General features: G+C 45.5%; 2 protein-coding genes across 3 annotated transcripts in view; one reads left to right on the top strand and one right to left on the bottom strand.

Moving 5' to 3' along the window:
* The first annotated feature begins 1,806 nt into the window (after nt 1–1,806).
* MARVELD3 (MARVEL domain containing 3) lies at nt 1,807–3,756 on the top strand. Its single transcript, XM_049804807.1, has 3 exons — nt 1,807–1,981; nt 2,250–2,350; nt 2,561–3,756. The coding sequence occupies exons 1-3, from the start codon at nt 1,923–1,925 to the stop codon at nt 3,169–3,171; spliced, it is 771 nt and encodes a 256-aa protein (XP_049660764.1). The 5' UTR covers nt 1,807–1,922; the 3' UTR covers nt 3,172–3,756.
* Nucleotides 3,757–4,769: 1,013 nt separating this feature from the next.
* PHLPP2 (PH domain and leucine rich repeat protein phosphatase 2) overlaps nt 4,770–23,318 on the bottom strand; it is a 38,668-nt gene continuing 20,119 nt past the window's right edge. For both annotated transcript variants that reach the window (XM_049804753.1, XM_049804752.1), the window contains 12 exons: nt 21,887–22,117; nt 21,029–21,231; nt 20,480–20,540; nt 19,640–19,735; nt 17,492–17,647; nt 16,529–16,729; nt 13,733–13,895; nt 13,083–13,213; nt 12,575–12,685; nt 11,926–12,114; nt 11,564–11,795; nt 4,770–9,895 (listed from right to left, as the gene is read on the bottom strand). In XM_049804753.1, coding sequence (XP_049660710.1) covers nt 8,756–9,895; nt 11,564–11,795; nt 11,926–12,114; nt 12,575–12,685; nt 13,083–13,213; nt 13,733–13,895; nt 16,529–16,729; nt 17,492–17,647; nt 19,640–19,735; nt 20,480–20,540; nt 21,029–21,231; nt 21,887–22,117 — 2,914 coding nt within the window. In that variant the 3' untranslated portion in view covers nt 4,770–8,755. The remainder of the gene's footprint in view (nt 9,896–11,563; nt 11,796–11,925; nt 12,115–12,574; nt 12,686–13,082; nt 13,214–13,732; nt 13,896–16,528; nt 16,730–17,491; nt 17,648–19,639; nt 19,736–20,479; nt 20,541–21,028; nt 21,232–21,886; nt 22,118–23,318) is intronic.

The raw sequence follows: 23,318 nt of genomic DNA, 5'->3' as shown, positions 1-23,318 counted from the left end.
CACTGCCCGTGATCCTAGAAGTATACAAAGGGTTGCTAAAGCTTTTGAGCTCATCCTATGCGTGGCAGCAAGGAGGCCTGGGTTCTGGCACATGAACATGAGTGATGCAACATATGTACGCCAAAAGGTGCGTGCAACAGCCTCACTGCTGAGCATCTGCACTTTCTCCAGAGCCCTCATCCTAAGCTCCCTATTGTCTCCTCATTTCCTATGTCATCATCATCATCATCATCCAGCACCTGTCCCCTCTGAACTGGGTTTTGAACAAAGAGTTCTTTTGTTTTGCTTCTCTTTCCCAAACTAAGTAAATTTTAAGACGAGTTATCAGATCTGTCCTTCATAGAGTCAGGCAAAATGTTGAGGAGAGTGTTTTCCTACAGTGCTGAGGTGCAGAAGTACTGCAGTTTATAGGCTTCTCATGGTATCAATCTGTAGGGTTGTTGCTGTTGTTGCTCCTGCAAGGACAGAAAGGTGAAGAAATTTTTCTGTTGCTGCCAATCTTACAGATGGATGAAATGTATTTCTGCATCTTAGTGACAAATTTGGACCTCTTGGGGCACATATTCAGACAATGTCTGTGACCTCATGGTGTAACCCTGTTTCCCTAAAAGTCTGTTTTCCTGAAATGCAACTAAAGTATTTCTTTGCAATGCTAAATCTTTTCCAGGCAGCGTTTGGTCAAACTCCTGGATAAAAGCATTCACTCTGGCTGTGGAGTTTTCTACGCTTCCCTCTGTGTTTCCGAATTGTTCTGTGTTTATTTTTTTTTCCCATGACGCACAGCCTTTCCTGAAGCAGCTCTGCCCTTACCAGCCCTGGGAAATTCTTCTTACATTTGTGCATGGGTGAGATCTTAGGCACTTGTCTTCAGCGACCACCAATAAACAAAGGAACAATTCATTGTCTCCTTTGCTGGAAGGTGATGGTTGTGCTCAGCAGCCTCCTGGGATGGGATGGCAGCCAGTCCCCACTGGGCAGCAGGACATTATTGTACACAGAAATGGGGCAGCCAATAAAAAGGTCACATCATATTGTCTGAAGTGGCCTCCAGCAAACAGACACAGAAGAGGTCTATTTGATTCTGTATGGATAAATATAAGGTAACGCATCTAAAGAAAACTACCTGCACGTGGCCTGCAGAGTGCTAAACTGGAACCTGGCAGTTGCACTGCAGGACAGATCCCAAGGTGTTGATGACGGTCCTCTGGAGACACAGGCTCTGCATGCCTGGGCAGCTGGAGAAGAAACAAAATGCAATGTGCTGCCAGCAGAAGCAGAGGACAAGGCAGAGGCAGTTTGCTGTGATACAAACCCCTGGTGCACTCGTATCTCGAGTGCTGCATAGAGGTCTAGTCACCACATCACACGATGTATTTAGGGGAGTTAGGGAAGGTCCAGAGAAGGGCAGCTGGTACAACAAACAGAACGGTGCTACTACTGTGTGAGGAGAGAGTGAAAAGGCTGGGACTTGGGTTTGAGAAGGGAACAGAGGAACAGGACGAGCTGAATGCAGAACACTTTCACCAAAACCCACAGCACAGGAAAAAGCGGCTCTTGGGAAGACTAGTCGGCGCTCCGTTTCTAGTCGGTGCAAACAAGTACTTGCTGTATGGCAGCTGGGGAACTCCCGCACCCTGTCGCCACCAGGCGTCGTGGGCCGAGGAGAGCAGCTCGATACCTGCCCGCCGAACACCTCCCTCGGGCGGGGCAGGGCCCGGCCACGGCCGGCGCCGTTCACCGCCTTTGGGAGGAGCCCGCCGGGGCTGAGGCGAGCCCCGGGCGGAGGGGACGGAGATCGCACCATCCCGCGGTGCGACCCCACGCCGCGCCGGCACCACCTCCGTGTCGAAAGCCCCGCGGCCCGGCCTGGCCCGGCCCGGCCTTCCGCCCCCACCGCCGGCGGAGCGGGGCCACGCCGGGCCATGGCGGAGCGGAGCAGCCCCCGCGCCCCGCGGACGGGACGCACCGGGGCGGTCGGGCGGTGAGGGGTGGGGCGGGCAGGCGGCCGTGAGGGGCCCGGGCGGCGGGCGGGACGGGGCGGGCAGCGGCCGTGAGGAGCCTTGGCTGTGGTCGGGCGGACGGGACGGGACGGGCAGGCGGCCGTGAAGGGCCCGGGCGGTCGGGCGGGACGGGACGGGCAGGCGGCCGTGAGGGGGCCGGGCGGTCGGGCGGGACGGGACGGGGCGGGCAGGCGGCCGTGAGGAGCTCTGGCGGGTCGCTGCTATATCCCCGCCGCCGTCTCCCTGCAGCGCCGCGCCCGGAGCGGGGCCGGAGGGGTCGCCGAGAAGCCGCGCCGCCCCGCCGGGGCTGCTGGAGTGCCGTCGCTGCCGGTACTTGCGCACGGCCAGGGGTGAGCGGGGCGGGAGGGGTCTGCGGGACCGCCGCAGTGGCTCGGGAGCCGCTTCCTTCGTCCCGCTGGAGCAGACTGCCCGGCGCGGCTTCCTCCCCCGGGGCCCCCTCGCCCGTCCCGGGGAGCGGCCCCTTCCTGGCCGCCGGAGCCGCTCGGGCTCCATGGCCCTCCGCTCCGGCCGCAGACTCACCTTCGCCCTTCCCCTTCCAGCCTGCTGCCAGATGGTGGGAGCGCTACTTGCCGCGCTGATCCTGGTCTGCAGCTCCGTCTCCTACGGCTCCTCGGGAGGCTACACGGGCCTTCCCAGCCTGGGGGGCATTTACTACTACCAGTACGGCGGGGCTTACAGTGGCTTTAGCGGAGCAGACGGGGAAAAAGCCCAGCAGCTTGACCAGCGTTTCAACCTACTAAAGCTGCCAATTGCGAGGGCAGCAATGGCCGTGGGAGGGTGTCTCCTGGTCTTCTCTTGCGTTCTTATTGTGGTTGGTGTTCTACGGTTACCATGGCATTTCCCAGCATGGCTCCTACTTGAATGTGTCCTGGACACAGTGATTGCAATTGGCATGGTGCCTGCTCTGTACTATTTCTTCCATTTTCTGCTGGAGGCTTATAATTCATCAGTGTGCAAAGAGAGAGAGCAGCTTTATCAAAGCAAAGGCTATCAGGGCTTCAGCTGCAGCCTGCATGGGGCGGAGATTGCTGCTGGCCTCTCCGGCTGCATAGCTGTCATGGCATACCTGCTTAGTGCAGGCCTAGCTGCCAGAGGGTACAGAACAGTTCACAAACTGAAACAGAAGCGAGTACAATTACATGCGCATTAGAATGATTCCTCTGTTCCGGTAATGGTCATGATTTTTACCAGCCTCCTTACTGAGACAAAGCAGTATGCTTTTCCGTGTTTGTGGACCGTGCATCCGTAATGCTGTAGCAGAATGCACACTGAGACAGTATAGCTCTAAGTACAGCAGAGTCAAGCTATTCCTAACCTTAATTTGCATTATTGAATTATTAGTGGACACAAAGTCCGATGGCTTGTCTTCATCTGGTGGCTGCCTTTTAGTAGAGAATGACTGTCCTTGTGTAGTTGACTAGCAAGCTGCCTGTTTCACAGGTAGCCTTTCCCTCCCCTCCATCAGACGTCTTGTTCTCCTCCAGTGAGGTCTTGGTATGAGTACTGCTACTACATATTTCTGCTGACAGCTTTGTGTAGCTGAAACTGTCTCCACAAAGGGCATGTGACAGTTCACCAAGAACAGAACTCTTAAAAATGAGTGATTGAGGCTCATGGCTCGGGCAGCTAATTATTGCTTTCTTGTAGGTCTCTTGGAACTAACAGGGCAGTTTGAACATGATGTTTATAGAGCCATCAGAAAATCCTGAAATAAACTTGCAAAACAGTGAATACATGCAGCCTAATTTGCAACACTGCATTTTCAAACTCTCCTGGAGAGGGCACATTTTTGTATGAAATGGTCTTTTATATAACTTGTATACAACAGTTTTGCTTAAAAAGATGCCCTGATTTGGGATAATCAGACAAAAGTTTTAAGAGCTCAAACGGGTTGTTTAAGATAAAAGTATATTGTTTTCAAAATACATTTTTAGTGTACAAGTTGGGGAACTAAGATGCTGCTCTTGCATTATTTATTAAAAAAAAAGGTGAAATTTACTTTAAAAAAAAAACTTTTGTAAGAAATTTAACAGGGAAAAGAAACATAGCACTAGATTCACAAAATCATGCCTCAGAATGAAGTGTCACTTCACAGCAGTGCCCACTATGTGCACTGTCCATGTGAAGATGGAACCACCACTGGTCTCACAGACCAGTTCTGCCCATGTTAAAAAAAACCCCAAACCCAAACATCAAACTAAACATACCAGAAATGTGGTTTGTCTTGGATATATCTCCAGTTTCACTGGTACCAGTGACTAAATCCTCACAATTGCCAAAACCATGGAACACTGTTGGAACTAGAAATATGAAAGTAAAACAAATGAAAAATAGGAACACACCAGGTACTCTGGGGTTTGTTTGGTTTCTCTTCCCTTTTAGTAGCTAGATGCATTGAGTGTCTCAGTGCAGGGATTTATGTGGACAGTCCACTGTGGTCCTCTTTCTTTTAATGATTCTGTATTTCCTGCTTGCTACAGCTACTTTTAGAGAGCTGTAGAGTACTATTTAGAGCAAGTTCACAGGATTCCTCTGGTAGGATACAGAACACTGCCTAATAATTGGTATTATGAATTTCACCCTCACAGTGTTCTGCAAGTAGCTTTTGTATGGAAGGCTGATGAGTGAAGTAGCACACAGAGCTCAGTAAAAGACAACCTAGAGTACAGGTGCTGCTAGCCACAGCTATGTTTGACTGTGATATTGCACAAATCCCCTCCAGCGCAGTAACGGAATCAGAATATATAGTTAGATGAAAGTAAAAATCTTTATTGCTAAGTCAGCTGAAAAGGTGATGCAAAAATATTCTTCCTTCCTGGACTGCTCTATACATCTGAACAAAGAATCAATGGAATAGTGTTCTCCAGTAATCTTATGTTATTTGCCTCTCCAAAGCAATACAAACACAGACCACAGTGCTGAAGGTGCATTAATTGGACAACCTACTCCCATACACAATAAAAATGGATTATTATAGGTGCATGCTAGAGTGGGATACAGAAAATAGTCTCCTTTTTAAAACAAAAAACCATGAAAAATGATTATTTAATAAACAGTGCGCTGCAGTATTTCTTTAACATGCACTGGGTCATTTGAGTCAAGTTAAAAAAAGGTAACATTTTAAAATGTGAAAAGAGAGGGAAAAAATACACTTGAGTCTTCAGACAGCAACAGAACAGCAGACAGTGACTGCACAAAACCAAAGAGGTGAACCTACTGCCTAAAGAAGGCTTTTGGCAAGTGACACAAGAGCCATCATCATCGGGACGGAGTGCAGAAACTCCTGAAGTCCAAGGGTCTTAGGTGTGGCTGAATTTGGGGCCTCACAGCAGCCTCTCCCCTGAGAAAGGGAAATACTTGCTCCTCCTTGGAACAGGATTTTACCCTCCTATCTAGTTGAGGATTCTGATGAGGTCCCAGCAATCTGTGGTGCTGCCTCTACCAGGCCTGTTCCTGGTGCTGGGAGCAACCCAGAGGCTATCCCTTATCCTTAATACTTGGGCCCCACTACTTGTCACTGAATATAACCTTTATGGGTTCCTTTTTGGAAGCTTTCTGGACTGGAGAGGGCAGACAGGTCAGTACCTTTAGTGTACCTGTTCTCAGTGAGCATGCTCATCAGCAGAGCTAGAATTACTGGAGAGATGGACAGACCAACTCACCAGCCTAACTTGATTATGACCGCATGGAGCACTGCAGGCCCGGCATTGCTCAGCAGGGACAAGAGAGCCTGATGACCCCAAGATGAGAAACTCTAACAGCAAGTCTGTTAACCAGTGGGACGTTCTTAGTGATGTGGCTCTGTGCACATGATGTATCTGTGCAAGAACCACATATAAAAATCAGGGACGAGACTGGAGAACAGGAAGAGAACTGCAAAAATGCTTTCTATCTTCTCTATGAGTCCTTTGCTAGACTTGCCTGTTCATACATGTTCCAGTGCTCCTAGGGAGCCTGAAATCTAAGGTGGTATTAATAAGTAAGGTGAGGAAGACAAAGCAGCAGCTTGCTGCCTGTGGGGAAGCAGGAAAACAAAAGGTGGTGGTGGAGGTAAGCACTCAGGCTATGCTGCCCAGAGTAAGACAAACAGTTGATAATACCAGCTTAAGCAGAGAAAACCATGACTCTACCTACTGTAAGAGAACAAGCCATGTTCTGCCATGACAATTCACACTCATAGAAAATAGGAGCTGGCTGTATTAAACTCCCTTTCTGCTTCAAAACCAGAAACAGCACTGGAGAAAAAAAGAAAAAGGCTAAGTAGGAATTGTTTGCATGCCATTTTGTCACTACAGTGAAGAGGAGCAGCTCAGGAATCTGCATGCTCCCTTGCACAGCTTTATTTTACTTAGTCCTTCCCAACTGAACTAGGTAGAGCCATTCATGACTAAATCCTTGTGGCAATGCCCAACTCTCCATGCAATGCTACTGGTTCAGACTGGCAAAGACACTGGATTTTCCACGTAAGTGCAAGAAATAGAGACCTGATTTGCATTAATATCTTCCACTCTCCTAGTGCAAGGTTTGTCACAGTCTTACTCAGAAAGAAGAGTGTATTTCTGCATCATTCCCATACTGAACAGAGGCTGCTTTACAGTCCTGTCAGGTATCTGAAAGTGTTGGGCTGGGCACAGATAATTGCTAAGTCATCAGTGACAGAATTAAAAGTTACAGTCAAATACATTGGGATGAGCCTTTTCTGCATACTTATATGAAGAGAACATGAAAGAAGTTTGGGATTTAGTTTTTGAATCTTTTCTGCTGTTGTTTCTCTGCATAAGGGATTCAAATGCTGCTGTTTCTGTGATTCTAAGAATTACCTTTTCTCCATTTCCAAATGAAACGGGCATTTAAACACCCCAAATTTGTGAGTTTAAACTTTTTCCAAAGTTGGGTTGTTTCATGATTACATTGTAACTAGCACAAGGTATAGCCTAAAATGTTACGCTCTCATGCATGGTAAAAATAAATTTTTTTCCTAGTGAGAAGAAATTGAAGGTGCTTTGAAATCTCAGTAAAACTCCCATTAGATTTTGTCAGAAGATCTATATTGACAGAATCCCACAAGTAGTCTGCAAAGTATTTCCTTCTGAGCAAGGCCTGAATTTGATCAAAAAATATACAACTCAAGCCCCTCAGAGCTCTTGAGAAGAAACTTTCAAGTTTTCCTCATTAATACAATTAATAAAGAAGAAAAGGCACTAGCCCACATTACAGTCAGGATTATTGCACCACTGACACAACCAGGGCAGCTGCTATCCAGCTTTCTGCCAGCTAAGGAAGACAGGTCTGCATGCTACAGGGGCAGTGGTCTTTTCACAACCCTTACACAAGATGATGACATAGGCAGACAACTTACCCCCTGCACCAAAAATCCTAATGGAAACACAATGCATCTGCTGAGTGCAGACTGGCCAGTTCACCATTAGTGGGACTGTTTTAAACATCTTTCCCAGTGCTGATAAAGATACTAAGGTGAAAAGTTCTACTTTTCCTTTTGCACTGAAAACTAAGCAGAAACAAGTATGCCTTCACCTTGTTTGTGGCCAAATTGCGCATGTACCATGAAATGCAGTTTGCTGTGGATTTGGAGTATGACTCCTGTTTTCAGACACAAGCAAAAATGCTGTAGCTGACAGTGTAGAGGTTTATGTTGGTGTAACAGAGCACTGAACGCTTCCCCAGCATATGAAGGGCAGCCCCACTGCTCACTAGCCTTAGAGCAACATATCACTGCTTACCACTTGGTTTCCCCTTAGACCAAGTACCTCACTGAAACAAGCATGAGCTCCTGGTTTCATCCCATGCCTTCGGTATACAGGAAGCCTCTACTGTGAAGCATCCATGATGGAGGTGGCCAAGTTGCTGCTTAGCTGGGTCTATGCTCTGCAGCTAGAAGCACTAGCTCTACACATTACCTTAATCAATCAGTCCAGAGCTGATCTTTCCTATGCTCCATGTGAAATGCATCAGTAGGCACCTCCTTACCACTCAGCTGTGTATCTTCTCATCCTGCATGGGCTGCTCCCATCATAACCCTCACTCTGCCCTGCACCAGTGCTCATCAGAACACTGATACCCTGAGTCCTCCACTGCCCTAACAATATCCATTGTGAAAAGGCCCCACCACACTTGCTGTGGAGCGCTCTCTCCCCTAACCCTAAATAATAAAGTGCTGGGCTGAAGGGGAGCAGAACAGCTTAAGTGCAATCAATAAAAGTGCTTGCAATTAATGTAGGAAACCATTCTTGGGTCAGCTTCATTGCAACTGGCTGTATTCTTTCAAGGAATAACAAAGTCAGGTGCTGGGGGCAGGGGGGCTGCATCAGAAATATTCACAGGACTCCAAACACTGAACACTCCCCCCCTCAGCAGCCTCCTCACCCCACACACACATATGCCAGGCCCTTTCCTGCAAAGCTGGCAGAACCTCAGGGTTCAAGGAGTTACAGGCAGGTGTCAGAACACCTGCCTTCTTCCTAGTGCTTGCACAATTTCCAGACAGTCCCTAACACAAAGCTCAGCTGCTGGTCTGAGTGCTCATAGAACAACTGAGACTCTACAGTGAAAAGTGGACAGCCCAGACCTTAGCACTCCCAATTCTTCCTTGACTCCACTAAGGAACCAGCAGATGCCTGTACTCCTTGCAGATCCCAGCTCCCCTTGGAGGGCAAGACAGCCCTTACGGGACAGAGCTTCCTGGGACAGACAGTGTGGGAGTAGTACTCGTAGGGTTACAAAGCTGTGTCAAACTCCTCTGGCAGAGTCACTGCATGTTCCTCTTTCTGCTCCTGATCTGCTCCGTTCTCCTGGTGCTGCTTCATTTGTTCTTTCACTTCCTCCTCCAGATCAGGTGGCACCACAAATTGATCTTCTGGCTCCATCTGGGATGGAGCAGCAAAATAGCCTGTCTTTTTCTTAGGTGCCTCTGTGGCTACTTCAATGAGGTTGAGGCTCTCCTCCAAGGGCACTATGGAGCCATTGGACAGCTTCTTTCCATAAAGACAGCATGTGGAAAGAGATTTTTGCAGTTCACACTTTTCCTTGACCCCTCTCTGCACAGTGTTGCTGTTTACACTATTCTGTCTCCGAATGATAAGGACAAGCCCAGAGTCATCCTCTGGCCCTGGAGCAGAGGAGCTGTACTCTGCAGCAGGTGGTTCAAACTCCAGGCCCTTTCCTTTACAGCAGTGGATGTCCACTTCTACCTCCACTTTACTGCCATTTGTCATCACACCTTCCACAGGCTGCTCATCATCGCTGTCCAGACCATTGTCAGACTGGTTGCTAGAGAAGGTGGCACTGGAAGGTTGGCGCTGGAAGATGCTTGAGGGGGGCACAGGATGTAGGCTGCAACGTCGCTCTTGTCGTGGTAGCAAACTGGCATCAAGACCAACAGCATTGTGTTCATCTGAAGCAGTAGAGCCCACCTCACTGCTAACCTCAGAAGCAGACAGTTCACTGCTGAACTCTGAAGCAATTCCACTGCTAGATGAAGGTGTTGCTGGCTTGGTGGTGACAGAACTAAATCCCCCAGGACCTGGCAGAGTGAGGCCATGCATCTCACATGTGCAGCTGTCCTCACTGATGTTCAGATAAACCACCATTGCACCTACATTGTCTTGGCAACCATAGCTTTGGGCTAAAGTGCAGAGTTTCTTTGCAGCAGCTAGCGGGTCATGTAGGTGGCGCACGGCTGAGACAGCCTCTGTATAAGAAAGGTGTTCCCAGAGAGCTTTGTTCCCTAGAAGTAGCAGCTCATCTTGTACAGTCAGTGGAATGGAATTGACGTGTGGTTTGGGCAGGATCCAAGGATGCAAGTATGTGCAGCCCAGCATTCGAGTACAGCAAGTCACACCATTGACCTTATTGTCCTGCAGACAAGAGAAATAAGGCAGTAGCATTAGATCTGCTATTAGATCATTTGGACAGCAGTCTTTCCCTGCCCATGTACTGGTTTGGAGCCTTGAGAAATGCCAGTACACAGCTACAGTATAGGAGAAAGGGATCTAGGTCCAGGTACCACAGCACAGATGTTCACTGTACCTGATCATCAGGTACAGTAATCGCCCATCACCCATGCTGGCACACTTTTATCCTACAAGACTTTTAGTCACATTCTGAAGAATTGTAGCAAGCTACTCTGAAATGTGCAGCTAGACTACCTGTAGCACATTGATTAAAGAATCTTACTGAGTCTTACATGAAACTTATTTTTTCAGTATGAGCAAGATAGTGACTTTTTACTTTCTCATTGCAAGACAGATTATCCAGATATTAAATAATTTCTGTGTATTTTCTGAACTATTTCCCTCTTTATTAACATATAACTGCATTCTGAAGTGTGGACACTACAACCTGAGGAAGAAAAGAACAAGTAGGAACACCTCACACTACTGCTGTAACCTGGAGGTATTGCCTCCTTCATGTTCCTGCTAGATAGTCCCCTGGCCAGCCTGGCACTAGTCTCCTGGATAGGGAATTGCCCACAGTCCTCAGTCCCTTTTCCAAGTCAGCGCGTACAGAGTACACAGCTTCCCCAGTGTTTTGAATTTAACTTCAGTTTTCTTAATTTCTGTATCCTCTGGGTGTTAAGTGTTGCTGCTGCTGCGTATTAAAAACCAGCAGAGGACACAGGCAAGGAAGTCTCCTTAGACAATGATATCACTTTTATCTTTCAGAATCCATTCATCAGCCAGTTTTTAAACCATTTAATGTGCTACATTGATTCCACAGTTATTTTTAGTCAGAGTGCTATGGAATATAGCACATTAACAGATTATCCATCAGAAACACTTCTACCAAACAACCTGATACTTTTTAAAAAGACCCATTGAGCATAAAACTAGTATGACTGGCACTGATTTCTTAGATCTTCACTGCCAGCATTATTTTCCAGTTCTTTGGAACTTCTCTGTTACTTCCAAGTTTTTAGAAAATTAACTTTTACAGAGTTCTCCAGAAATCATTTTAATACTTTTGCAGAAAACTAATGGACATTTCTATCTTTTTTTGTGTTAAAATTTTTACCTGCAATATACTTCATATCCATGGTCTGCATGTCTCAAGGGCCACTAATCCTGTACCTTCACTAAGTAAAATATGGAAGAAATCCAAAGAGAGTTAACTTGAGTCATACTTTTCAAGAAACACTGAAGATATTTTGTGGGTTTTCAGACAAGATGACTTCACAGGCCCTGCTCTGTTCTTCACTGGCTCCTCTCCACGCTCACCCAAGTCCTGCGCAATATTATGGCCCACCCCTCCTTAAGCTCCACACCTATTTTCTTTCCTCTTTTGCTCCCCAAGCCATCCTTGGCATCCTGTACCTGTAGTTCTCAGGCCATAACGGGTGTTTTAGGAACATGCCATTCTGAATAGCTAATTAGCAAGAGAAGCAGAGCAGGAAGCAACACAAAAGTCACTTGAACACCTTCATGCTATCCTCTCCCCTGTAGTATTGTGCTGGCCGCAAAGCTCATGTATTTGTACCAAGCTTTTATGGGAGGGTGGAAGCTGAAGTGAAGAGGGTCCAAACCAACCTCTGTTATAATGGCTTTTTGCTCCTTGACTCTCTTGGCTTCTTCTGAACATTGTTCAAGGCTGAAGACTTTGGAGAGAGGCAGCGGTTTTCCACTTCGGCACAGAATGGCTTGGCACGTCCCCACATTGGCCACCGTCAGAGAAAAGTTGCTGGCTGGATCAGCCACATCATGACGAATATAGCAAAGGACAGCAGAGGAACCCAGCTTCTGCCCAGCCATGCCCAACTTCCTGTTGGAGGAGAAGGTGTAGGAAAGCTCCAGACTCCAGTGACAGGCATTCTGGAGGGTTGCCTCACCCCATTTAACACATTGATATACCTATGCAGGTCCCACCAGGACCAGCTTGCTCACTGTCCTACCTGTGGGAGACCAAGAAGGTGTTGGACATGAACATGGTGTCTGACTGCTGTACTTCCTCCAGGAGCACATCAGCCATGGTGCACTGCAGCAAGCGTGGCAGCTCCTCGTTCTTGTCACCATCAAACATGCCATACACAGCTTCTACCGCCTCTGCAAAGCTCCCCAGTGCCAGGGATGACACACACAGCCTGTTAGAAAAGCATACAAGCAAAGTTACTATGTCTCAAAAGATTATATGGCCCCAAAACCACAGCTGTCGGGCACCCTTCTGCGAGTTCTCACAGGGCAGCAAAACCACTGTCCCTACATTCACTGCCCTATGAGATGTACAGCTGCATTTTATCACTGGAACTCCCAAACTCTCCTTGACCATGATCAGGAGAGGGCAATGGGCACAGCCAGCAAAAGAAAGAAAAAGCACCTCTGCTACGGTGGGAAGCAAAGTCCAAGAGTCCCAAGATAAGCGTGAAAACTGAGGGAAAGGACAATGCGGAGGCTTGAGTTACCAAGGCTTAGCAAGAGATCTGGAGAGACAGAGGGACACATGAGCTCTTGAGCAAAACAGGTCTGCTTGGGTGCTTTACAGTGCACTCCACCTAGCACCCTGAGAAGACAAACTGTCAGTGTCCAGTAGACCACAATACTCACTTATTTCTCTGGCCTGCCATCTCAGCTACTCCATGACTCCAGAAGGTAGAGGTGAGTGCTGAGTCAGCTGTGAGGGAGGGTTTAGCATCAATCTTCAGTGTGGTAATGTGACTACAGAGAGAGAAGAACAGAAGTCATTCTCTCCTAGACCCCGCTAAACAGTTTGTGGCCAAAAGACCTTGTCCAGTCTAGAGTTTTCAGCAACCTGTGGAAAGAACTGCACCAAGGAGAAGAGTTTAAGGTGTTAGCCTTCCGGAGATGTCTGGCTGCTTGTGCCAGAGACAGCTGGGAGAACCTCATGCCACCTGAGAAATTGTTTCCTTGCTCTGATGATTTGGATCCAGACTCTTCCCTTCCTACAAGATAGAAAGCTTCAGCCGCCCCAGGCAGGGAACATTATAACATCATGCAGTGCTGCGATACACACTTTACTATCCCATTTCTCCTCCTGGGAAGGGTTACCCTTCCCTGTGCAGGTCACTACCAGGTTGGCATCTCCATGACTCACCTGAAGATGTCCAGTGTCTTGTGTTCTAGCACCAGGTTTGTGTTTCCGCTCAGGTCCAACTCTTGCAAGGCACTTGGCAGTGCCTCAGGGATTAGGATTTCAGTTAAGTCATTGCAGCTCAAGTCCACAAACTATGGTATCAAAAAAAAAAAAGCACAATTACAAAGAAAATATTCTCTGTTCTGTCACGTGGTCAGTTACTCCAGCGCTCCTTCCAAACATCGTATGACCCCACCACTGATTGTATCCCACAAACAGTTCATGAAAATGGCTCTGACCTATTGGTAGAAAAACGATTTATAAGCAGCAAATAATCTGCAATAGCCAGGACTCCAATACTGAAAGAATAGGTCACACTAAAGATAATAGAGGGCCTATATATACAAACCTGCCTAGCTATATAACACTCCCTACAGTCGCAAATGGTAAACCAGAAATACACCAAGTCAGAGACAGATGGTAAAGATGAATGAGAGATGAGCTGTCTTTGATCAACTCAGAAATGTGACAGATCTAGAATGCATGTTCTGTGCCCTCCTCTTCAGTTGATCAAAAAAAATGCTGGGATCCCCAGTTCCTCTCCTAGCAGTTACATCATTCTCCAACCCAAACTTTTCCCTGATATCTCTTTACTTTCTCCATAAGAATACCTGAATACGGGGCAAATGCAGAATCTCTGGAAAGATGCTGATTTCATTAGAGTGTGCAACAAGTGTATGAAGTAGCTTGCAGTTTGCCACTGTTGTGGGAATTGTTTTCAGTTTGTTGCCACTCAGATTCAGCTCTTCCAAGTGCTCCAGCTTACTAAGTTTGCTGAAAGGGAAACAAAAGAATATTGTATCTTATAGGCAAGAACTTGTCACTTTCTGAACCTGCAGATAAGGTATCCATAGACACTGCCCTTTATGAGCTACATTTCTAATTTATTGATAGGAGACCAAAAGTCCTAAGAGATGCTCTAATAAGAGCTCAGGGTCCCCAGACCTGGCTTGGATTTATGCAACAGACAGATCTCTTCACCTCTGACTTCTAAAGCATTAAAGCAGAAGATTGTAGTGTCTTAATTTTGAAACCAGCAAAAACACCTAAGCTGTGTCAGTGTACTTTGTAGGAATAAACAGATTTACATGAAAGCGGTTGTTTAGCTGGACCAGTACCAGGAATAATCATGGCAAAGCTTGCACAGATGCAATTAATATCAAATGAATTGTGCTGACAAAATTAATACAAAAAAACCCCTTAGATTTTTGTGCTAATGTAACCAAATGTGCGGGGTTTTATGAGACTACAAATTAAGCTAACACAGAAGTCTACCAGTATAGCGCTAGCTCTCTACTATATTTCAAAGAAAATGCATTTGATATCCCCAAAACTGGACTGCAGAAGATACTGAAAAGTAATAATGAATTAAGAATTCAGTGTAAGTCCTTCTAGTAGGGTTCTCTGAGGAGGCACTTTCAATGACAGTCAATAGATCAGTGATTAATAAGAAAAACACATACACACTCACCAAATTATACCTACTAAAATTTGCAGATAAAAAATATGGTGGAACCTCAGTTTCAACATATAGTAATATGAACTACTCGTAACAAACTTACTTCTTAGAGCACCCAATTTAAATTAGCTAAGTAATGTTATATACATAACAACTTGTACAAGTTGCAATTAGAGAGGAAAGAATCCTGAGAGGCATGGCTCTGAAAAAGGCCCAAGTCAGATAACAGGTACTCAGAACAGAACAGTGTATAAAGACATCACCAGAAGGGGACGTAAGTAGATGCTCACAACCAACATTATCTGCTTATGATTTTCAGCAGTGTCCAAGTTCTGCTGTCTACATATAGCCACAAAAGCATTGAGAATTTGGAAAGCGTTCACAGGAACCCTCCCCACATACTAAGAAACTAAAAAGGCTGAGTATATTTATCATTATGCACAGACAGCTGCAGTATTCTTAAGCTATGCTTGGAAAAATCATAAAATCACAGAATGGTTTGGATTGGAAGGGACCTTTAAGGACCAGCTAGTCAAACCCCCCTGCCTTGGGCAGGGCCATCTTTCATTAGACCAGGTTGCTCAAAGCCCCATCCAACCTGACCTTGAACACTTCCAGGGATGGGGCACCCACAGCTTCTCTGAGCAACCTGTTCCTGTGTCTCACCACCCTCATTGTAAAACATTTCTTCCTTATGTCCAATCTAAATCTGTCCTCTTTCAGTTTAAAACCGTTGCCCCTTGTCCTGTCACTACAGACCTTGGTAAAAAGTCTCTCTGTGCCTTTCTTATAAGCCCCCTTTATATGTTGAAAGGCTTCAAGAAGTTCTTCCCGGAGCCTTCTCCAGGGTGAACAATCCCAGCTTGCTCAGCCTGTCCTCATAGGAGAGGTGTTCCATCCCTCTGATCATCTTTGTGGCCCTCCTCTGGACCCGCTCCAACAGGTCCATGTCTTTCCTGTGCTGAGGACTCCAGAGCTGGACACTCCAGGTGGGGTCTCACCAAAGCAGAGCAGAGGGGCAGAATCACATCCCTTGATCTGCTGGCCACACTTCTTTTGATGCAGCCCAGGACATGGTTGGCTTTCTGGGCTGCAAGTGCACATTGCCAGCTCGTGTCTAATTTTTCACACACCAGTACCCCCAAGTCCTTCTCCGCAGGACTGCTTTCAATCCATTCATCCTCCAGGCTGTACTGATATTGGGAATTGCTCTGACCCACATGGAATACTTTGCACTTGGCCTTGCTGAACCTCATGAGGTTTGCATGGACCCAACTCCTCAAGCTTGTCAAGGTCCCTCTGGATGACATTGCTTCCCTCTAGCCAATCAACTGCATCACAAAAAAAACCCTGAAACTACAAAGTTTTCATATTAGAAAGACAGAATTATATACTGGTAAAAAGAAGCAGATAAATAATTCTCACTGAAAAATAAGACACAGGCTTATATAACTGAGAGCAACTGGAATAAATTAGTAGGATCACATGGGAGTCTCCAAGCCTCTTAAGTTTCTATGCGCAGCATAGATTTATCTCTGTTTCAACTCCAAATCATAAGCCTTGTGCATTAATTCATGGATGAAATTATATGACCTGCATTAGGCAGGAGTTCAGGCAAGTCTGAGGGTTTTCTGGCAAGACTGAAAAGTGGAAGAATGCAGCACAGCAAGCTGCATGCCAGTAGCATTGAAGTTGCAAAGAAATACTGTCCCCCATCCCCACACACATCCACCACAGCTAGCAGGACAGGAACCACTGCAGCCAACAGTATCCTGTGGCAATCCCTCTTAACATGCTATTCCTCAGTGTGTGTGTAGGGATGGCAGGCTTTTATCATCAAGCCACAGGGAGAGCATCTTGCTTTGACACTGATTCACATACAATTGCAGTAAGGCAGGCAACATCCTCCTGGTGAACACCATCTCGCCCACCAGCCTTACTTATTTACCTTGCGGGGAAAGTCTGTAGGTTGTTGTTTGCCAGATGCAGGATCCGTAGGCTCGGGTGTCCCACCAAGACAGGGATGCATTGATCTGTGAGGTTATTATTGGTCAAGTAAAGCAGCTGCAGCATGCTCAGACTCTCCTCCCCTGTACATGCAGAGGGCAAGGACTCCAGGCTGTTTGCAGATGCATTCAGGTACCTGAGGCTAACCATAGCAAGTGTAAAAATCAGACTTCACATCTTCTAAACCACTCCATTAACAGCAGGAAAAGGAGCTATACAAATGCCAATGTGGATAGAGCAACAGCATCAGACAGGAGGCCAGACAACACAGTGTAACATCCCTACTCACATTAAGATTTATGAGTCTACTAATTATTAGCTATATAGCACTGTGGATGCACACAGCATTTTACAGTAAACAGTGAGTACTGAAGGGCCCATAGAGAGGGTGGGTAATACTGGTGGAAGCAGACTACATAAACTGTTACTCAGAGTCTTTAAAAGAAGGGTTGACTCATGTCTGAATAGACAGTTATGAAGGGTTGTTCATTTGTAAGAGTCTCTCTCGCTGTTCTCCAATGACCTGATGTCCTTTCTGCTACAATATCTGAAAACCTCTAAGGCTTCTTTCCTTTGCACCTGAATTTATGCAGTACTTTTAAAGACAAAGCTCTTCAGGCAGCAACATGATCTTAGAAACAGTTGCAACTGAAGCTAATTCTTTGGTTGGCTGTTGGACTAGGCAGGCCTCTGTTTTGCTGTAATTAAACAGTAACATGGACTGATTCCCTCAAATCAGCTTGATGACTTCCCTATGGCACCTGAATTACCTCCTCATAAAGTGCACATCTCATTATCTCTTACACAAATGGCACCTTGCAAGGACAGTCACACAGATGCCACTATTGGCCTTTAGAGCTCCAAAGGTTAAGACAGACAAAAGATGCTTGCTACTGCTACTCACTTCAGAGCCTTGACAAAGAGCATCTCTGGGAGCTTAGTCAACAGGTTGTGCTGAAGGTCCAGCACCTCCAGTGGAATGTGTTCTAGAAGAGGTGGAAGGCTCTGCAGACGATTGTGGCCCACCATCAACTTCCGAAGGCTCAAGCTGCTGAGGATCCTAGAAAGACACAGGAGTTTCTGTATCAGCTTGGTTCACTCCTCTTCACACCAGCAGAGTAGGAAAAGGTAGTATTTAATCTGTTATAATTTGACTGTACAGCAGAGAAAAATTAAAACACACTGATCCATAAAATGTAAACAATGCCAAAGCAGAAAAACACACACGGTAAGGTGCCTCAGTCACTCTGAATGCTTGGAAGTGCATCTACATTTCCCTCTATGCTACTGCAGATCAGTAACTTGTGATATGAGTCAATCTGTGTGCATATGCCTAGCATTCTCTCAAGCAGACAAAAAAAAGAGAAGTCACAAAGGATGAATTTAAATGCCTGTTTTCACTTGTAGGCAGAAAGAAGTGCTTCCCCTGGGCCAACTTAAATTCAGAGCTTTAACTGGCTGCTTAGCACTGCTGTATTACTTTTGAGGCTGTTGTCACATTCTCCAGAACTGCAGTGCTTATTGAAGGAAAAGGCCTCTGTCCCCATGAACTGCAGAGAATTGCTTGCATGAATTTTCAGAAAGGATAACTCAACACATCTGGACATAGCCTAGAACCTCCCTGCCCATTTGTGTGAGGTGATAATTTGGGACTATATTCTGAGAGCCCTGTACAGAACAGCTTTGAACCACAAAATGCTAAAGCTGCATTAGTGCACTGCTCCATGTGAGCCAATTAATTCCATTTCTCTGTATGCTGTGGCTTCTCAAAGCTAATTATAATGAGGAAAAAAAAGCGCCAAATGCAGATACAGCAATTTCCTTATTCAAGCTGACTCATCGAGAGCTGGCTTGGGTATCTCCACTCAACACTGTCACACACTGCTTTGATACAGTTCTGGTTTTGGACAGCTAAGTGTAAAAGACAACTTCATGGTGAACTATATCCCCTTATGAGAGGCTCTTTAAGCTTAAGTCTGCTGGATTAACCTCATCAATGGCTGAAAGTCAACCCTAGCAAAGTTCTAACTGTACACAAGACATATTTACAGTGTTGATGATAAACACATACTGGAAGAGATCCCCAATGGATACAGTAATTCCAGCACTTAGGAATCTTTAAAAATGCTTACATTTCTTTTTAGAATATGTATTTGTCTCTGAATTATGCAGGCTCTTTTTGCATAACATACTTAAAATTTGGTCTCTTTCATCCATTGGCATGGCTAAAACCCTAAGTTCTCATTATCGCATCTTTGTTACACCCTTTTCTTGCTTTTGATGTATATAGTCTTGTCTCTGACAACCATTAGAATGTCACTGCTAAGATTACTTCCTATGCCTGCTGCTTTAACCTGCTCTCTGCATTTCTTCACTGTAATCCACCCTCCTGTTCAATTTCAATATAGCTTACCCTAGACACTGTGTCTCATTCATTACAATCACACCCCCACCAAACAGACTTGTTAGGCTAAGAACATTTGTGCTTTGCTTCTTCCCATGACATCCCTGACAACTTGGAGAAGTCATAAACATCTGCAAAATTATATTAGTTCTTGGCTCCCCTTTGCTGCATTTCTGCAGAAACTGAAAGGGAAACAGGGAGAAAGGAGTTGGCTGATGATATGTTGTGAAAGCTACTTTTGATATCAGCTATATCGTATCTCTATGATATCTCCCTGTGAAAGGTAACAGATGAAATCTCTGTGGGGCAATGCAAGGCATATCAGGGCCTCACCTATGACCTGTGTTCACAGACACAATGGTAACACACATAAATCATAGCAGTGTGTTCTACTTCAGGTGCAAACAGCTGCAGTAGAAGCCAGAAGCACAGAATGAAATTACCTGGCCCCTGTTATTCAAGCTGATTTGGAAGTCAGTTCTTTCAAACATTTGAATACAGAGTATTTTCGACACTGCACAGAGAAAGTAAGTGGATTATATCTCTGCACAACAAGGAATAAAGCAACTGGAATAGCACTGCTGCTCTCTTCCAGTCAGCTCACCATAGAAGAAAGCTCAGCTCTGTATAAGAAGAGGGTGTGCTGACCTTGATGGAAGTTCCACAAGAAGGTTGTAGCTCACATCCAAAACTTCCAGTTTCTTTGCTTCACAGGCCCAGTCTGGGACACACTGCAGTTGATTGCTGAGAAAAGCAAGGGGGAAGAGCTAGATTTCAGCACTCCATACAGAACAAACCCTGTTGAATGCTGCATGACATTAGTGACGGCCAAACCAAAATCAATAGGCAGAAGATTAACAACAGTATCCGAGCTAGTCATGTGGAGTTTATCTCATGGCTAGTTCTGTAATGCAAACTGAGCTGGTGCATGATTGGTAGAAAGTACTGATGCAAGGCTCTGATGATCAGGCTTTTTCTTTGCAGCACTGACATCCCCAGAACAGGCCACCCTGCACTATCCTACTATTGTGCTTTAACCCAGAACTGAAGGAAAAGGTGATCAGGTCCTCTGGGCATCCTATCTTACAGGTCTCACAATGCTGTTCCAAGGGCAGATGCAGGCAATGAAGCCAACAGCAGAGACCACTGGCAGCTACTCTAAATGTTTACTCCACAGATTCCCACCATTCAGTCCAGTAAGCTGCAGCAAGTTCAGTGGTCCCTGCTTGGCTTTTTTTGCTGATTACAGCCTACAGCTGAAGGACAGCCAGTCATCGAGACAGGTCATACTGGTTCAGAGAGGCTTCTGGTCTGGGACACGTTCATCATTCTTTAGTGCTGAGCTTTCCAGTTCTATTGTGAAGATGGAGTACTTTCCCTCAATTGCTCTCGACTCTCAAAAGCCTAAAAGCTCCAAAAAAATTTCTGCAGAAAACAGCAAAGGTGTCCAGATACTTGCTTTATATTCTGTGGTGTATAGTTACTTACTGAGAGAGTTCTAGACATGTCAGTTGACCAGGAACCGGATAAATATTGACAGCTGTCAGACCTGATGAAGTAAAGCAAATAATTATGATTGCAGAACTTCAGAGGGAAAACAGCACAGAGAAGCAGACAGACTAGCTAGCTTACTTCATGGATACTCAAGGTCTCTACTCATTCCTCCCAGGACAGAGTTTGCACTTCATACATCTGCCATATGGCACTACAGCTTCTCACTATCCCATTTCTCCATCTGCCACATGGGGTACCAGAACAGGGGAGAACTGTACGTTTATTTGTGGACTCCCAAACAGATCTCACCGGAAGACTAATTCTTTGGACAGTAACTCAACACCGCAGCCTGCCCCGTTACACAGCCTGCACCCACACATGCGTATGTGACCCTAGGAGCTGACCTCAGAAGACCCATCACATACAGTCTCTCTACTGTAACATCAGCATATTTTTTTTTGCGTGGGAGAGGGCAAAGGGCTGTTTTCCTTTGTTCCCAGGGCTTGAAGGAAGAAGGCAGGTGAAGAAGGCAGAGAGACGTACAGTTGCTGCTGGCATAGAGGGCCCGAAGAGAAAAGCCACTCAGTGTCAACTCTTTCAGCTTATTCCGCTCACAGTGCAGCTGCTCCAGGCTGCCCAAGGAGCTCAGATCCAGATCTGTCATCTGATTGTCTCGTAAATCCATATAAGTCACAGATTTGTTCCCCTCCAGAGTGTCAGCTGCTGCTCTCTTCAGGTTGTTCAGCCTAAACACTCAGAGATAAGAGTTACAAAGTCAGAAAATAGGACACTGAACACTGGACATGAGTAAGAAGAGAGAGGAAAGGAAAGGAAGAGTTCTGGTGAAGGCTAATGCCAAAGGTGAGCACAGTGAAATGTGTGAGGAGCAATGGTGGATTTCCTTTGTCTGCACTGCTGTGTGAAACCATTTTACTCATTCCCCAGTGTTTAAGAGATTCCAAAAACCAGTCTAGAAATTAGAAGCCAGGCCAAGGGACAGCTACTTAATGCAGAGACTAGATACTCTACTGCCTTGCCACAAACAAAAAGTTCTTTGTCCCTTTCTCAGAGGTCTGCAGTTGGCAGTGTGGAGAATAAGGATCACATCTTGGGGCAGGTTCAGGCACAAAACTACCGAAGCTCATGGTAACAGCATATCAAGAGAGGAAACTAGAGGTCTGAGTCACATTCAGTGGCTTCAGGTATTGCTCAGTTAACCTTGCTTCTCCAAGTGAATTCTGCACACCCTCTGAAACAGAACCCCCTAAAAGCTAAAGAATCAGTAAGAGAAAAAATTACACCTAGTTTATTGCAAAATGTAGTAGAGGTTACACAGCTCCTCTGCTGTAAACGGAAAGTAGCAATCTGGTTTATATATATATGCAAGCTTCCCTCCCTTACCTCAGGTCCACACTTTTGATGTGACTCATACGGTTCAGCACTGCAAGGTCCAGGGTCTCCAGCAAGTTCCCTGCCAGGGCTAGTTTGTCTAAGATGATGAGTTTCTCACAAATTGCTGGCAGTTCACAGAAGTTATTGAAGGAAAGCCCGAGACAGCTGAGCTGTTGCAGACTCCCCAGTTCTTCTGGTAAGGATGTGAGGAAATTCCCATCAAGCCAGAAGGTCTGGAGACTGCAGCAATGAAGAGAAAGTAATTCAGCAAAGAGTAGTGAACATTACGTTTACCATTTTCAGTGAATTTCCTCGTATAGCTAGCTGCCTCAATGTGGCTATTTTTTAAAGGTACCTAACAGACAATTTTATTCTTATACACATAAAGTTACCAGAGTACTTCTATTATGCATGTAATAGGCTTGGAACTGCATGTATGCAACACCAAATAGTTCCTAAATTATTTTGGAGGTAAACTTCCAGTTGTGCCAAAGATTGTAAGTTAACATAAGCAAAATACAAATCAGTACTTACGTTGTAAGTGAGAGATACTTACTTAATCACTTGGTTTTCTACAAATTAAGAACTCCTCACTTAGCATGTTGGACAATCTTTAAAAGACCTATGACAAACTAAAACCAAAACCAACAGCAGTAACAGTACAGACCTGTCTCATAAGAAACAATAAAAATCAACTGCACCTTCATAATCCAATTGCTGGAATCCCATATCACTATTATGGCACTTATTCACATCTATGGCACTTATGGCACAGTTTAACCACAATTTCTACCACACTAATGCACTGGTAACAAATTTGTACATTCTAGTTGTCCTTTCAGACACTCAGAAAAGAATAGGGTGGCTTTCTGTTGCAAGATGAATTGTTTAAAAGTTTGCATGGGTTTTGAGACTCAAACCCCCAAAATACAATTCCCTCCTTATGATTATGTTTCAGCAAAGAACTTTCTGAACAGTGTTTACTGGTGGTAGAAATGCAATCTGGGGCCATAAAAAGTTCTTATGAATAAGAACTCAAGGGATCAAAAAGATGACTGGACCCATAACTAAGTTGTAAACCTCTGAAAACTGTAAGCCTGCATACAGCTTTTTCCTCACAGGTTGCATATGGCTAAAAGATTGCTCTGGAAGTTACTTGCTTACACCCGATGTAGCTGCAGACACTCCTTTATTAAAGATAGAAGCTGGAGGAAGAGCAGGCCACAATGAACCAATAGCTCAGTGTCAATGCTTATCTAAACAAATGCAGTAATAGTCTTGCAATTAAATTTACCTAAGTTTAAGCTTTTATGCATTCTGGTAGCTACTGGGAAAAACGGAGAAGGTTTTTACTCCAGCAAACACTTTTAAGACAAAATTTTCAGAGGGCATTTCCATGTTAAAATCCTTCCTAACACAAAAAGCAACCAATTCTGTAGAA

This window comes from Accipiter gentilis, chromosome 7 (assembly GCF_929443795.1).
Source record: "Accipiter gentilis chromosome 7, bAccGen1.1, whole genome shotgun sequence".
Classification (NCBI taxonomy): domain Eukaryota; kingdom Metazoa; phylum Chordata; class Aves; order Accipitriformes; family Accipitridae; genus Astur; species Astur gentilis.
The sequence above is the reverse complement of the archived record's forward strand: the minus strand, read 5'-3'. Positions and strand labels throughout refer to the sequence as shown.

Bases quoted from the DNA above. Each gene is read 5' to 3' on its own strand.
- MARVELD3 (XM_049804807.1), top strand. From the start codon at position 1,923: ATGGCGGAGCGGAGCAGCCCCCGCGCCCCGCGGACGGGACGCACCGGG. The intron at 1,982-2,249 runs GTGAGGGGTGGG...GTCTCCCTGCAG, and splicing joins CGCACCGGGGCGGTCGGGCG to CGCCGCGCCCGGAGCGGGGC. The intron at 2,351-2,560 runs GTGAGCGGGGCG...TTCCCCTTCCAG, and splicing joins GTACTTGCGCACGGCCAGGG to CCTGCTGCCAGATGGTGGGA.